General features: G+C 35.9%; 2 protein-coding genes and 1 long non-coding RNA gene across 4 annotated transcripts; 1 reads left to right on the forward strand and 2 right to left on the reverse strand.

The window, feature by feature from the left end:
- The first annotated feature begins 306 nt into the window (after positions 1 to 306).
- On the forward strand, positions 307 to 1,958 carry LOC110798850 (MLP-like protein 34). The gene is made up of 2 exons (XM_022004049.2): positions 307 to 578; positions 1,444 to 1,958. The coding sequence occupies exons 1-2, from the start codon at positions 386 to 388 to the stop codon at positions 1,719 to 1,721; spliced, it is 471 nt and encodes a 156-aa protein (XP_021859741.1). The 5' UTR covers positions 307 to 385; the 3' UTR covers positions 1,722 to 1,958.
- A 5,088-nt stretch (positions 1,959 to 7,046) lies between these two features.
- On the reverse strand, positions 7,047 to 11,637 carry LOC110798854 (pentatricopeptide repeat-containing protein At5g25630). Of its 2 annotated transcripts, none has more exons than XM_022004053.2 (4): positions 11,387 to 11,637; positions 9,848 to 10,088; positions 8,829 to 9,716; positions 7,047 to 8,269 (listed from the first exon to the last, which is right to left on the reverse strand). In XM_022004053.2, exons 2-4 carry the CDS (start codon positions 9,908 to 9,910, stop codon positions 7,409 to 7,411), a joined length of 1,812 nt encoding a protein of 603 aa, XP_021859745.2. In that variant the 5' UTR covers positions 9,911 to 10,088; positions 11,387 to 11,637; the 3' UTR covers positions 7,047 to 7,408. The 2 variants fall into 2 exon arrangements, with proteins under 2 accessions (XP_021859745.2, XP_056692988.1); XM_056837010.1 differs by having other exon boundaries at positions 9,848 to 10,458; positions 11,387 to 11,498.
- A 124-nt stretch (positions 11,638 to 11,761) lies between these two features.
- On the reverse strand, positions 11,762 to 14,122 carry LOC130467923 (uncharacterized). The gene is made up of 2 exons (XR_008927981.1): positions 13,899 to 14,122; positions 11,762 to 12,458 (listed from the first exon to the last, which is right to left on the reverse strand). It is a non-coding gene; the product is annotated as an uncharacterized lncRNA (long non-coding RNA).
- Positions 14,123 to 17,334: the final 3,212 nt, after the last annotated feature.

Raw genomic sequence — 17,334 nt, forward strand, 5'->3', positions numbered from 1 at the left:
ATTTTGTATGAACAATCTTAATAATGTCAACATTTAGTAAATTTCCTTATAAATTTAATAGTGTCATAGGGGCTTCAAATTGCTAAAGATGACCCTAATTTAATTTAAAGATGCAAAACCTGTTAGAATTGTATGTATGTGGTCAGACTCTCTTCCAGCGAACTAGTGTTTGATCCATCATTAATTGTATGGTGACTTGTGAGGGCCATGCAACTAATTTGTGGCCAAATAACGCATATAAGCATGTGTAGCTCGGGGCAATATGCTTTAAATTCAGTCGGCCAAAGTAGGTGTAAGATTGTTTTCCATTCATATCTTTTTCCCTTAGCTTAGCTTATAAAAAGGATGTGACTTGTATGAATTTGTATAAGTAAAAAGAGAAGAAATGAGTAGTCTTAAGCGTAAGCTTGAGGGTGAAATCGAGATTAGGGCAGCTGCTGGAGATGTCTATCATGACATATACAAGAGTAGACCTCATCACTTGTCCCATGCATCCCCTCATTTTGTACAAAGTTGTGACTTGCATGAGGGTGAACTCGGTAAGCCTGGCTCGATCATCGTTTGGAAGTACAAACTTGGTACGTAAAATTCTTAAACCCCTAAACTATCTATGTATAGTATATATACTTTCTTTGTTTTTATTTATTTGACACTTTTTTTTAATTACGTTTGTTAATGCTAATTTATTATATCATTAGTATCTTTAATTATATAAAAGAAAAATTATAAAAAACGACGTTTTGTAAATATCTATCGAGACGAATTTAACAAGTTCTCACATGACTATATTTTACCTTATGCATAAATAACAAAATCCGATCAAAAGAGGACGTATGATCAAATAGTGCTAAAGTCAAACTGTGTCAACTAAATAAGAACGAAGAAAGTACGTACTATAATTCTCCTCAAAATAATTTTACATTGTGTCGTGTATGATTCGAGTTACTTCCTCCGTTTTAAAAAGATCTTTACATTTACTATTTGCACGGACTCCGGTGCAATGTTTGGCCGTTAATATATCTAATTTTGTATGGAAATTTTTTATAAAAAGTTAATATTCTCAAAATGAATAACGAGAACAATCTAACAAAATCTTACATTTAACATTTTGATGTATATAATAGTAGGAATTTACGGTCAAAATTTTCATACTATGAACACATTTTTCAAAGCGTAAAGAACTTTCTTAAACGGAGGTAGTATCTCGTATTGGAGAATATCATGAGAAGATGAGATATTCTATCCACATTAATTAATTAACGAACTGATAAGTCTACATGGAGTTACTCTTCTCATTGCTAACACAAAACCTATCCCTCATTTACATCCTCAAGACCCATTTCAATCAATGTTTTGGTAGAAAATTGCATCACACAACTTTCTGGTACACTTAATATCCTTTAATAAAACTGATTGATTGAAGAATATGCTCATTTATTCCAGGTGGGAAGGCTCTAACAATGAAATGTGTAATTGAAGAGATCCACGAAGAGAAGAAGTTGGTGAGGCAACGAGTTGTCGAAGGCGATTCCTTGGAAGAGTATAAGAACCTTGTTGGAACATGTCATGTAATAGCAAAGGATAGCGAAACCAGCATAGTAAGGTGGATGTTGGAGTATGAGAAAATGCATGCTGGTATCCCTGAACCATCTGCTTTGCTCGATGCTTGCCTCGAAGCTGCCAAAGACGCTGATGATCATCACCATGGCATCAAGAAGTAAACAAAGAGAATTTCTCCGTTTGACAAGCACTTTCAGTCACCTCAAATGATTTAAGTGTCGAAGTCAATATGTTGTTTTATATCTATCTACTTATAGGATTATTGGTTTGCTTTAAGTTATTACTAAATAATGAAAAGGAATGTATCTGCTCTTCGTTGATCATCTGTACAATCTAGCTATCAAACATTTTATATACCCTATTCAATATCGTTGTGATTTACAGCTAGCATTCTTCAACCAAGGGTCTATATATCTGTTGTAGCCGTGAAAAATATAATTTCGTCTGATTCATCATATTGTAGTTGAAATATTGACCTTCTATTCGATCCTGCTCAAATCTTTACCAAAGAAACAACCTGGACTAAACTAAACACACAAAATATAACTAGAATCAAACCCACCATAGGGGTACTAACTACACTGAAACTATGTGATTTTATTGAGAACTAAGCAAAAAAATAAAACAGATTAAAAGAGAAAGGAGCGGAAATAACCAAATTTTCGAAGAAATTTGGCTATTTCCGCCCTAAAAAACCCTAAATTTTGTAAACTCTAAAAGAGAGAAGAAAAAGGGAGGGAGAGGAAGCGGCTTTTTGCGAAAAACTACCTTATAACAAAAAAAATATTGTAATTAACTATCTTATTTTTAAAAAAAATATTATGTTGTCAGATACTACCTTTTTCACAAATTATGAACATTGAACCAGAATTCCGGATTTACTTTATCATATGTATCTCACGTGTCATTTAATTACCCATTTTCCATGAGATGCCACGTGAGATGCACCTAATAAAGCGATCCCGGAATGTTTAATCGATATTTATAATTCAACCAAATGTAGTATCTTATAACGTAATTTTTTTATAAAGTAGTTAATTACAACTTTTTTTATAAGGTATTGTAGACGCCTACATTTGTCCCTAGGCCCGAAGCGGTGCGTTAGATGATGAAACCAAACACTGGTTGACTAAGCTTTCCTAAGTATGTGACGAACAACCTAGGACTGACTGACAATCCGGAAAACCGTATTCCCATTTTTAGAAACTGCTATTTATAGTAACTGATATGCTTAACTGCTGCCCAGAATAATCCGTGTAAGATAAATATTCAAGTGATTACATTGCACTACGTACAAATAATCATTGGATAAAGTAAAGGAAATAATGCCCTTGGTCCAAGTATGCATTCAATGCTAAGTCTAATAAATACGGTTCAGTATTAATTAACAAGTTAATAAATTCAGTGAGATCAAGTGAGTTGAATGCCTAGCTAGAGGCCGCTTCAGTTCAAGTGGAATTAATAAGCTAGATAGTTGATGATAATAAGGCCTAAAATTAGCTACTAAAATAAACACAAACATGGCAGCAACAAACACATTTCTGCAATGTCATCCTCATTCAATCTGAAATCAGTGCCAATTTACTAACCTAGCCATTACATTATAGATGAATTTGCAGCTCAATATCATAAAGTAGTTGAATTTCGAAGTTAAAGTTTACTAGTGATAAATAAAGACTGTGCAGACTAAAATTTTTGTGCTCTTACACATTGATTTTTTTTGTTTCTCTTCTCACAATTGTAATGAAATGTATGAATACAACGGAGAAAATTCAACAACCTAGAGTTACTAACCCCTGACCCTGCTTGGCAACAGTAAAAACAATAAACTACAATGTTTTCATTGTCTGTGACTTCAATTGAATGAATCTCCCGACTATCAAAGTTGCCCGATTCTTTAGTCCAGAAACATCAGAACCCATTAGTTCAATCATTACGATCCAACAGAATATATTAAAAACCAAAAACCGACTCATACGCTTACACATCAATAGAGCAAGACATAGGAAGATTCAACATTGCCCCCAAACACCCATCATTTTATGCAACAATTGCAATTCCAGGATCATTTAATTAATATAAGTACAAAGTAAAATTCATTAGAAAAAAAATGAGCATTATCAATAGCTATTAGCTGAAAAAATGGCAAAAAAATTAAATATTAAAACCCAACAAACCTTGATCCTGTACTTGGTCTTTTGGAGCATCTGTGATATCAGGTGTGACTTCATAATAGAATCTGCGGATTGTTCAGGGTCCCTCCTCATCATCATGAATCAAACCAAAATAATAGAAACAAAATCAATAACCCTAATTCCCGAAATACTCGACAAGTTGAAGAGAGAAAACCAATTTTTTTGAAACAGAACAAAAAAAGAAGAAACTCATAAACACAACACCAGATCTATAATTCATCAGGAACAAAACAAAGGGACTCAAATTCATCTTAAAGGGTGCCGATCCGTAGAAAAATTGAAGGAAAAAAAATCTAACATTGAAGTAAAATAAATAAATACAATTACCTGGAGTGAATAAGGTCAACACAAAGAAATCTCATTTTGGATTTAGATTTAAAAAATAGTAGATTTCTGCAGTATTATTGACGACGGAGCGACGGTTTGAGTAGCAGTTCTTCCATGAGCTCCTCTTTTGTGCTTCTTTTTCAATGGCGGCGAATTAGCAAGCGGGGAAGATGAAGCAGCATAGTATTAGGAGAGAGAAACCAATTTGGATTCGCCCATTGATGGACTTGAGATGAGAATTTATTGATTCTTTGCAAGTTCTATGAGGAGAGGGAGGAAAGAGAAGATGAATGGGCGGGCGGCTAGCTAGGGTTGATTAGTATTGGAGTTTAGATTTTTACGGGGGTTATTTCTTTGAACTGGCGGTTAGGAACACACGTGACTAGCACAGACGAAATCTCGACGCTATATTTTGTCGATAAATGCGTAAGACGCAGACCAACGTCGAGGAAACACGGATTCTAAATTTCCTCCCAGCGGTCTTTGACAGCGTCGAGGCAACTTCGTCGAGATTTACTGTATTTTGTAGTAGTGAATATTAAACCACAACTTACTCTTGACTTAACCCGTAAGGTCACACAAATAGTACGTGAACGGATCAAGTATTAAAGTGAATATATTATTCATTAAGTACTCCATTTATGAACATTCGGAAACGACGGATCTCGGTTCCAGTGGGAGCTGAAATCGTCAAAAGGCGGAATAAAGAATACTCCGGAAATGATGATATTGCCGGAAACGGAAATATGGATCATGACGGAAATATAAATATTATCCAAGTCGTAGATGTTGCCGGAAATGGAAACATGGCTCGTTTCGGAAAATATTATCGGAAATAAAAATATTGCAGGAATCGGAAATATTGCCGGAAACGGAAATATTACAAGAATCGGAAATATTGTCGGAAAAGGAAATTATTTCCGGAATCGGAAATATTAACGGAAACGTAAATATTTGTTCGAAACGGAAATGAATTCCGGAATCGGAAAACGAATCGGAAGCTCGACGAGTGACAAGCCGGCAAGCGAGTCGACCCATCGCTCGACAAGCAAAGGCAGCACCATGGGCCGCGCCTGCGAACAAGGCAGCAGCCATGAGGCCGCGCCCTGCTCGCAAAGCCGCATCCATGAGGTCGCGCCCTGCTCGCAGGGCCGCATCCATGAGGCCGCGCCAAGCTACGAGCAAGGGCAGCCCTATGGGTCGTTCCAAGCTACGAGCAACGCAGAAGCCCCATGGGTCACGCCAAGCTACGAGCAAGGCAGCAGCCCATGCGGAAAGGCAGCAGCACATGGGCTGCGCCTAGCTCGCTGCGAGGCCTGCTGAGGCTTGGGCCGCAGCGCCGTGGGCCGTGGTAGTTCGGGCAACCCGTGTGGGCTCTTGTGGCTAAGTGGGTTGTTCGTCTTGGGTTCTAAGTAATACCGATTAGTTTAATTCCTAGTTTTACTAGAATTCAAATAATTAAGAGTTTAATTATAGTTGCAATTCTAATTGAATAAGAATTTCAATCCTATTAGGTTTGGTAATTCAATTCCTAGTAAAACTCAAACTCCTTATTTCCAACACTATAAATATAAGGCTAGGGGCCTCATAATTATATACACATCAATCATACATCAATTGAATTGAAAGCAAATTCTTTATTCCCATTGTGTTCAAGGGAGAACACAATACAAGCCTGCCCGAATACATAAAACCTTAGAGAATATTCTAATTGGTTGAATCTAAGGCGGATCCGAACGTGCTGTGGACTATTTACGGAGGGGCGACATTTGGAGTCCTATACTTGTTCTTGTTCGGTTCGGGAGCAGCTAGGGAAGACACGTATCACATAGTATGTATACTAAATCATGCTAATTGACTATGTAGCAATTAATTTGGATTCTGGCTTTATGGTTTTTCTGCATGAATTATATTGTTGTATTATTCATAACCTAACATAAAGAATGAAGAGTTGCACACCAACTGATATTCTTAGAAGATTAAACCGTGAGTGAGATTCGGATAAAACCGAATAAATCTGGAAAAGTGGAAGTAAAACACCAGCGCTGGAAAATTCCAGCGCTTGGCAAGCACGCGGCACAATTATTCCAGCGCACCAACACAAGCGCCATAATTTTCTGGTGCTGCAATTTGAATTGGTTCTCACCTATTCAAGCAAGAATAAAATTTTAATCCAGCTGTAAAATACAGATCTGGCGCTGCATTGTTAAAATTTCCAGCGCTCCTGATCAAAGCGCTAGAAATTTATAGCTAGCGCAGCTATGTGCTTTTCAGAAAACTCTCATTTCTTCAATCTTATCTTATTTCTGCCTATTACACTATAAATAGAGGCCTCTGAAACCCCGAAAAACAACACAATCCCCTGAGAAAACCCTAAGCTTGAGTATTGACCGAAGCTTAACCATTTTGGCTATGGGATGTAATGGAATAAATCAAAATGGCTCTTAAAACCTCTTCGCTTCCTGTCCATGAAGTAGAAGATGGTCGTCTCGTTGTCGTCCCGTTATCGCTTTTGGGTCAATTGGAAACAACCTCTCTGCCATTGCAGGGGGTAAGGTTGCGTACACCCGACCCCCGAGGGCGGAGAAGCTAATATCTGATATGTATTTTAAGATACATATCACCCCACTAAACGACAAAATAGAGATAAGACAAATATAAAAGCAGGTGCAATTTTTCAAAGAACATATGCCATTTTGGAAAAATGAATGCCATTTTTTCAAAAACCAATGCCATTTTCCAAAAACGGATGTCATTTTCAAACAAAATTGATTTTGTCCTTTAGCGTTTGTCTTATCCCTATTTTGTCGTTTAGTGGGTGATATGTATTTGTGAAATATGTATCAGATATTGATTTATATTTCCTCCCCAACCTCCCCCCCTCCCTTACCCCGCTTCTTGCGGGAGCCTCTTTGAGGTTAATGTGATAATGATAATGAATGATAACATGAAACATATAATAGCTATTGTTTAATATATAGTATAGATACTGCGTAAAAAGAGAGATTAATATGCAACAACTTATACTCCGTATTCACTAATTACAGTAGTATTCAATATTCACTAATTACAATAATCGGAAAGTTGATTCACATCTGAATTTGAACTGTTTTTTCTGTTTACATGAGTTTGTGCAGCTAATATGTGGAATCAACTGATGCCAGAATAATCAGCTTCCTTTGATCTTGCTAATGAACCATACAAGACATCCTTTCTGAGTATTTACCAAGATATTGTTCCAGATTCAAGAGAGCTGAAGTTTTGATCTGACAAGAATCATCACAGACAAAGTTAAGCCAACTGACTCTGACCATGGATTTACAATTCTAGATCACTGCTTTACACGAATATACAAGCTTCCCTGATATTTTTATCTCACTGAGAAACACCTTCCGGCATACAAAGTACTGTCTCACGCCAAATCCACATCTGCGAACAAAAGATGTGATGTTTCTGCCTGCTGATACATTCCTTACCCATTTTCTGTTTTTACTTGGAAACATCTCGTTTATCCTACTTGCAGCAGCTGCTCCTTTTTGGTCAGTTGCTGCAAAGAAACCAGGTGTATCCCCATTATTATTTTGATTTTGATATATCCTCTCCAAACTTTCCACGGGTTTCTCAACTCCTTGATCCTTTTCCATTATGTCGTGTTTTATGACTCTGTTGGCTTCATTTATTAAGCCAATAGAACGCCAAGCATCTGCAACAAGTTGGATAGTGCTGTCATCAGGAAAGACTCCAGTGTTTTCCATGGTCTGAAGCAATTCCTCTGCTTTCCAGGGCTGTTTAGCTTCCCCAAAACCCCATATCAAAGTTTCATAGGTTTTCAAATTTGGGGAAACCCCCATCTCATTCATCTTCTCGTAAACTCTCATAGCATATTCCATCTTCCCTACACTGCACCAACCACTGATAACAGTAGTGAATATTACAACATTCGGATGGACACCTGATTCATTCATAGACATCAACAGTGCTTCTGCTTTATCAGGTTCACCAGCACGCACATAGCCTTTTGCAAGTATGCTGTATGCATGGATATCAGGTTGTATGCCAGACTTTGCCATATCGTCAAACATATTCTGGCATTTTGACATAAGTCCTGCTGAACTCCATGCATTCATGATTGTGCTAAATGTTACTACATCTGGTTTGATCCCAAAATCTTCCATCAAATTCAATGCCTGTCAGAGGCATTAGGCTCATAGCATAAGGAAGCATAAGATAGAAAAGCATTTATGTATATGATACACCTTCCGTCCCACAATTAAGTTTAAACATCTTCCAATTTGGGATGTCCCCCAATTAAGCTAATATCTTCTACTCTCAGAAATCCCATATTTAACTCAACACACTTTTTAGTCAAATATTCCTCTGTCATTTTCTCTGAAGTTAGCCCCGCACCCACTTATTTCTCTCTACTTATTCATTTGTCTTAATCTCCCCACCCACCTCTTCTCTTAAGCCATTGGTAAAAATTGTAGTATACTCACAAAGTTAAAAATATGGTTGGAAATTGGAAAATTAAGATGTTATGACCACAATCATGCAAAAGCATTTTATCTACACCTAATGACTTCTATTACCAAAACAACAAATTCAACTCCAATCAAAAGTAACTGTTTCAATGATATCTTGAATTCTTGATGCAGAGCAAGGATGAACACATGTGGGACTTAAATGGAGATTTTCCTTAACTAACATGGATAATTGAAGATGTTCTTGGAAAAACAAATAGTTTACCTCATCAACACTATCAGTGTCCATAGTGTCCAAAAATCCTTTGATAAGGGAATTAAACACGACAAGATTGGGGACCACCCCAAGATCCCTCATCCGATAGAGAAATCGTAATGCATCAGCCATATTTCCTTCAGTACAATATCCACTGATGATGATACCACATGTCCGTTCGTTAGGCTCAATTTTATTCTTCTGCATTTCATGTATCATTGCTTCAGCTTTATTAGTCTCCCCACTCTCTGCATAAGCCCTTGCTAATGTGTTGTAGGTGACAACATCAGGTCGTAGACCTGCGGCCACCATTTTATACACTATATTCCATGCTTCATAAATGTTCTTCTTGCACCACGCTCGGACTAAAATATTGTAAGTCATGTCATTTGGTTTGACATTTTCTTCTTCTGACATTAGCTCAAGTAACTTCAATGATTCTTCAGGCTTCCTAACAAGGCCATATCCTTTTATCAATGTATTAAAAGTACTGATAGTGGGTTTACACCCATTTTGCTTCATCTTGTAGAATATTCTCATTGCTCCTTTCATGTCACCTGCTTCACAATAAGCATTTATGGCCGCATTGAAGAATATAGAGTCAGGTTTCATTCCCTTCTCCTCCACCATTGAAATGAGAGAAGGAATTGACTTGATCTTCTTCTGGGCAGTAAGGGCAGCTAAGAGTGTTGTGTACGTCACAAGAGTTGGCCTATGTCCTTCTTCCGTCAAGCTTTCATATATGGAAAAAACTTCTTCAGGTTTCTTCCTTTTCACTAACTTAGTCATTAGTTTTGTTCTTGAGAGAACTGTATGACAACCGCGGTTTTCCAAGCAGATACGGCAAGTGTTCCCTGATGGAAACTCATCAGTAGCCGATGTTGGATAGACTTTATCCTGAAAATATATCAACAGAAATAAGTAATATCAGATTTACCACGAGCAGCTATCATATCTCATATGACAAGCATTACTGATGAAGTACTAACTGTAGCCTATAAGGGGGAAGAAAGTTATAGCAGTAATACCATGGTCGGTGAAGCTCGAACCCATTTCTCCCTTGAATTGGTTTGTCCTTTCCGTTTTTCCATGCAGTAGTTGAACACCACTTGTCTGCCGAGCACGTTATCCTACCTCAATGCCTTCGAAGAAGATGATTGCTAAGTGTTAACCAACATTTGTACACCCAGGACATATACTATTGGGGGTTGTGAAGAAATCATAAGCCATAAATAGGAGGAGAGTCAACGAGCTGCCTCCATTGAGACCCTAGACAAAAGATGGTGCAATCATCAGTGTGTTACAATGTTTCTGAGTATTAAAATTTTGATCACAGGATTGGTTAAGGGTCAGTATGGGCTGTGAAGAAACTGAATATCAGAGAAGCAGAAACAAAAGTGAAATATAAAATCCCCATTAAGTGTTGTCTTGGAAAAAAAAAAGGAATGGCCTTGATCGAATCTTCTTCTTGAAATCTTGACTTTTCAGATTAAGCATAAGATTTTCAGCAACTTCATGCCAGAGCTCATACGTGTCACATGAAGTTTACAGTTAGCACTAATATACTCTCAGGCTACAGGCGAGGCTATAGATCTAGAAGAACATCCTCCGTGTCAAAAAGGATTCAATCTGTCAAATACTGAAGAGGAGACATCAAGATAATATCCTTTCTCCTTGTAACAGACTACCCTTTCTTAGCTATTAATCATATTGGTTTGAATTTTAGGTGATCAACGAGAAATACTTCATACGGACTTACGAAGTAGTTCATACTCAGGCCACTGGGCAACTATCCACCAAGTAAAATCATGGTCCTAATACGCACCAAGTAAATCTTAAGCTACTAATGCAAGAGAAAGGCATACACGTTGCAATTCGCTGACCCATATCAAACTAATCTTAACATCTTACAAGCATTGAGCAGCTATAACAAATGCAGAAAAATGGTCTCAAACTGGTCAACATGATAAAAAAAAAACAATTGCTAAGAACCTAAGAAGAGATTATTTCCAGTCACTATAAATGTGTTAGCAATCTTAGCATAACCAAGAATTCAATTCTACTTCCTCTACCGGAATCATTAGTCACATTGTCACAATCTATTTATGACACAATTTCAGGTGGAAAAGAAACACACTCCTCACCACAGTTTAATAATCTATATCCATTTCCGGTTTAAAAGTCTGTATTGGAAATTTAGTCAAAACGTCAACTTTTCTCCGAACATCTTAAAATAGTAAATGGGACTATTATTAATCCCCGAAAATGGGAGTTATAGAAACCCAAACATGTTCACAATCTCAAAATTTTAGTGGTCAAAATCCCAATATCATTGATAAATTGGACAAGAATGATCAATTTTCCATCTTGTAACAGAACATAATGAAATTAAAGCTAATGGATTTTATACTGATCACTTCGACAAACTCAAATAAACTGAAGAATCACAAAACAGAATCAAGCAAACAGCAGAAAAATGTGCAAGAGAAACAGGAAAAAACAGAATTAAAGCATGAAATAATAACAAAAAATTGTGGGTTTAAGGAAAATTGAGCTGAATGCAGTACCTTAATTGGGGTTTTTGAAGGGTGAAAGATTACTGGGGAGGAGAGAGAAAGAGAGAAGATGCGTGGTAGCAGAGCAACTAAAGGGAAATATGAGACCATGTTCGTGAAATTATACTTTGATTATTTGGAAAAATGAGATGCAATAAGAAATCTTATCCACAAATATTATTTTTATCCAGTTATTGGTTGAGTGAATTTCTACTGGCTCAGATTCAAGGAAATCCTACAAAACTTTAATTTCTTTTTCTGCAATTTTCAGTGGTAAGCGTATTTCCGGACGTTAGGGCCTTTAACGCATAGAGGTAGCCAAATAATTCCTCCGTCCTTTAATACTAGTCTTATATGCACGCGATGCGTGCCAAATTATACACAAACTAAAATAATAGATGGAAATATTGTCACAAACCATATCAAATTACATAACTTAAGGCGATTTTCTTTAAAATAAGAAATGAACACAATTTACTCAAATTCAGTACTAAAAAGTAATAATAAGTAAAACAGTTCAAATTTTGCATCATAAAAGTTGAGTAGTTTGCATTTTATCGCATGCTTCTTGTCCCAACAGGCGGTGCACGAGATGAGCCAAGAAAAGTCATAGTGTGTGGTATTGCACATCTACATCAAAATTGAGTTAGCCATTTATTTTTCTAAGGCAAATGTATGTTTACACAATATGAGAAGCTCCTGCTTGACTGTGCCACCAAATTTTATTTGCCCTCCTGATAAACTGACATAAGACATGTACATGAAACTCTTAGAGCCACATCATCTATGATCCATTTGTGTACACCTTAAAAACCTTCAATCCATCAACTGTTACATAAAAATTCAAAATAACAATTAGGATACATTCATGAACTCAAGCCATACATAAAAACAACAACACCAGAAATCAGCAATCACATACACCTCCTTCTTTTGCCTTTGCAATCAAATCAGCAATTTAAAACATTAGTGACCCACAAATAAACCCTATTCCAGTGTTTTATACATGCCTGAGGAGTTGAAGACTGCGTTGATGCTCTCCCAATGCTCGATCAACGACACCAACCAAAGAGCCAAAGCACACCTGAAAATTGATAAAGAGATCAGGGTATTTTTGTATTGAAGGAATTGCAAAATAAATAGGTTGGTTATGTTTCTATCATATGAGAGTATATGATTGTTTCGTCATCATAAACCCACATCACATAAGATCTTAAAACATGAAATATTCATTAATTGCTTCGTAAACCAACATCACCATCGTGAACCAACATATATGAAATATTGATTGTTTTGTAACCAACATCACCATCATCGTAAACTAATCTATATGATTGTTTCGTCATATGAGAATTTCATGCTTAAACCTAGAACTGATAGACTATGATAATAGCAAGGAGAAAACACATTAGCGAATTTCATGAATTTCATAATCATCTAGAAGGCTATTAACAGCGTCGTAAACTTGAGAACCGTCGATAAACCCTAGACTACGGAGCTCCAATTCAATGACTCAGTTGAGTTGGTCAGTGAAGTCGGGGTGACCTGAAAATTTCATGAATTGCATAATAAAATTGAGCAAAAACAACAAAGAAAATAGGTGACCTAATAAAGTTGGGTGATGAAGTTAGGCATGCCAGGTTAAGCATGCCTAAAAAAAATACACGTATCCCAACATGGCTGCACCAGCAAAACAAAATGGCAAGCTAACCAAAAAGAACATGAAAAAAAAACAGCTAGAAGCTATCCAACTGCACCGACCATCTAATTGAATTATAGCAGAAAGCAGTTCCACTGCTTTCACAGCAAAAACACCACCAGACTGACTGCAGTTTTAAAAACACGCAGCTACAACTTCCTACAGGCACATAGAAATCCACAGACGGACTGCAATACCCACCAAACCAACAACACTCCAGTCTGTTTAACATAATACTTTCAAAACATGATAATAATATATCGTGAATAAAACCAATATTTGCATATGGCTAAGCCATGCTAACTGGAACCTAATGAGACTGGACAACTTGAGCTTCTTTTATTTAACTGTCAAAATTGGTTAAAGCTTGAATCAAGCTGAACTTAAGCCCTTGATTAACTGATTCTACTTCCCTTACAGAACATCCCTACAATTATGGAGGACTTCATCCTTTCACTTAAAAGGGAATTTTGTCATCGAGTATTTCACAGTAAGAAAAGGAGCACAATTTCAAGTTAACCAATTATCATCCGAACTCAAGACAAAAATGCCATATAGATGCGAATATCAAATTTATTTGAAATAAAGTTAACCCATTGAAGTTGCGAAGAGCTGACATGTTAAACCCCATCAATGTAATCATCAAAATCTTAAATAGCTAAAACTCATTACAATGTAATTAAAATTTAAGGTAATAAATTGAGATTGAATTTATGTATTGCTAATTAATGAAATTTAATCCAAAATCAATTGAAATCGATCAATTGAAGTATTATATGAAAATTTTGAAATTGGATTAACAAAAAAAGATGCATAAATTCATACTTGTATAAGGAGTCTCCGAAGTCAGATCCAGACAATTGAGGGAAATGGGGATCGCGGAGATGGAGAAGAGCAGCGGGAAGGAGAAGATGCGAAGACAGCGACTGGACGCGTGTAATCTAGGGTTTGATAGAATGCTTCAACTTCGGGTTTTTTGCATTTACAGTCTCCAGAACATTGAAGTCTGGCCTTGTCAGTTAGTTGAGTTGGTATCTTTGAATAAGCTTCTTCTTCCACCATGGTTTTATGACACTGACAGATTCTGTTAACACATGGACAACCCTCTAATTTGCAGTCATTGAGGCTGCTACGCCGATCTGGCTTTGCTTCAGTTACAAATTCTTTTGAAAGTACTAAACCTGGTAAGACTCACAATGATGTATTAGATACTTTTAATAAATGCTAAATTATTAATTTTTGAGTCACATATGTAGTGATGTAAATAGTGGGAAGAAGAATAAACAATGCATTTCTGGTAGGGAAGGGATTGTGTTTTCTGTACCAAATGAAATAGTGAAGAGGATCACCAACAGAACTCAGACCATCAAAGAGAAAGCTTTAGTCAAGCAAAAATTTCTGTGAACCAATTTCTTTTACAAAAAAATTAATTAATGGACCTGTCACTCAAGTCACCGCGTCATAAGCACAGTTATACTTATGAAAACAACATAGTTATGGAGTTGGAAAGAAATATGTGTCGCGTTGAGCAAAATCATACACTCCCAAAATTAAAAAGTATCAAAATAGAAGAACAAAACTCATGTTATCAACACAACTAAGTAGGTGATGCTCTATGCCTCTATACCAAAAATAACAACTCACTCGTCAAAATGGTTTCTCGTCACAATCCGGAAACCTCAATCGCAAAATTGATGAGAACAGTTACTCTCAAATTTTGAATTTATCCAGAAATAACAACAAAAGCTAATAGTGTTAGGTACATGATCGGAAGAACATAATCATCTATTTAGATTGCAAGATTGACACACATCTATCTCCAAATTATCAAAAGAAAACCCATCACCCACAAACAACTCTGAATTAAGAACATACCCAAATTTCCCAGAGAAAAACTATATCAACAAATAAGCATAGAACTCCTAATTCAAAACTCGAAGCAAAAAAATAGTCAACAAATATAAATCAATAAATCATGCTCCAACTTACAAAACTCGCATTGATAATGAGTTGCAAAATTAATCAACCATACTTCACATGCCTAATATGCATCCAAAAAACACCACATTTCTGGCACAAACAAATTCCGCAGTGAAAAACTACTCAAAGAAATTAACATCCATGTTCAATGAATTAACCTCAATAAACAGAATTTTCATCCAGAATTCTCAGAATTACAAAGTTCAACGCTCATAAATTCACAGATTTCGGATACGAATTTGGGATTAAAGAACCTCAATTTCGGATTAAAGAACCCACAAAATTCTTGAGCAAAATTCAAAATTGCAGTTGAATACTCCTATTTAACAAAATCTGGAAAAAAATAGCAAAAATTCAGAATATAAAATCAGTGTTTGTAAGGGAACTTACAATGACTTCCCGGAAGTTCGAAGAAGACCGGCGAGCTCCTTAGGGTAAAACGGAGTCATGTGAGCCAAGAACATGGCCTTATCACCGAGGTCTTTGGTGACAGAAGTGTCAGGGGAATTGCCGCTAACTGAATTGAAGCTGAGAGCCGCTTGATCCGCGAAAATCTTGAGTAAGGATTTGAATTATTTGTAAAGATACTGCAATTCGGATTCATAGATTTATGGATAGCATTTCATTTTTTATTGTAGGGTTTGGAGGGTTAATTTGTCGGATGAGAGCCCGGCAGAGGAGAAGCCCTCTGTTGCCATCTCCGCTGCGAGAATCGACATGCCGTCTTGATTTGGAACTCTAATTTGCAATCCGTACTTTGTGCGTCTGCATCATTGTTTTTCCACGATGAGGAATCCAGATCTTCGAAATTTGTTAGGGTTCTTCATTGAATTTCTAGGGTTTGGGAGGTTTGGGAGTTGCAGAATTACCATGGAGTTGAGAGGAGAGAGAAAAGGCGTGAGCTGAGAGGAGGGAGAGATTGTGCGGTCAGTGACTCTCTAGGGCTTCGAATGAAGGCTGGGGTTAGTGAGGATATTATCGTCTTATCCTAAGGGGACACGAAAAGCATATTTACTCATTTACCCTCAGTTGTTCCTTTATATAATAGAGATTTACGAGGCTTTTCTTTTCGGATCGTCTCTTAATACTTGCACAACTTTTTTTTCGTGTCGTCCCTTAATACTTGCACCGCTTCTATTAATGGATAATTATTTATTGATTTAAAAATCTGATTATTTTTTTATTTAAAAACTGAAAATCAATAACAAATCAGAAAAGTTATTTGGTGCCAACATTATGGGTTAAGGGGTCGTCTTTTCGAATATCGGATATGTGTGGCTACACACATATCATCTAAAAGACAAATAGGTAAAAGATAAAAAATGAAGTACCATTCTGTAAAAAAAAAGTCTCATTCTGTAAAAAAAAGTACCATTTTTGTTTTAAAAAGTACATTTTTTTTTATCTTTTTCCTACTTTTTTCCTATGCTATGATATGCATTAACAAGCACATATCAGATATGCAAAAATACTTCCTCTATGGGTTAATCCCCATATGTGTAAAATTTATTGGTCTAACATTTAGAGATCTTTGACTTTCTATAAAATTAGGAAACTATTATGTCATTTATTTTCCAAAAGAATGGTAAGATATGATTATGTAGAAAAGACTATAAGAGTATAGTTGAACGTAGTATGTACAAGATCTTTACTTACGCCCATACATCAATATTAAGTAAAAATATGATTTTAAGTTTTTAATAATTTCGCATGCATCGCGTGCATATAAGGTATATATCTCTATTTTATAATGGAATTCATGAAGTTATTTTAGTAAATGGCCTTTTGGTGTTCCCCCTGTGAAATAAACTACAAATCTATAATACCCTTAATAAGTTTGAATTTAATTTGATTGTAATAATTCTAAAAACTGATAATTAATGTCATATTGTAAAAAATGAAATTTCAATGCACGTGACAACCAAAAGTCAACAACAATTTAATTTAATTCCTATAGCAAACATGAAAGCAATTATTGAGGCAGTTAAAAAAATTGAAATTCATCCCTTCAATCTTACATTTTTTTTAATTACAAAATTAAACTTAGTCTTACTCTTAATCATACCATAATTTTATATGGTTATACAAGCACTTTGCGGCAAAAAAACGAAAAAAAAAAAATGAACAAATAAAAACACAATCTTTTATATTTATTTTAGTTAATTTGTTATTACATTAATTCCTAAATAGATTTTATTACATATAAATATGTATATTTGTTTTCTTTAGTTTTAAACAAATTTTCTTACATGTTTTAGAAAATGTACATACTTTTAAGAAT

Source organism: Spinacia oleracea, chromosome 2, assembly GCF_020520425.1.
Source record: "Spinacia oleracea cultivar Varoflay chromosome 2, BTI_SOV_V1, whole genome shotgun sequence".
In the NCBI taxonomy this organism is placed as follows: Eukaryota; Viridiplantae; Streptophyta; class Magnoliopsida; order Caryophyllales; family Amaranthaceae; genus Spinacia; species Spinacia oleracea.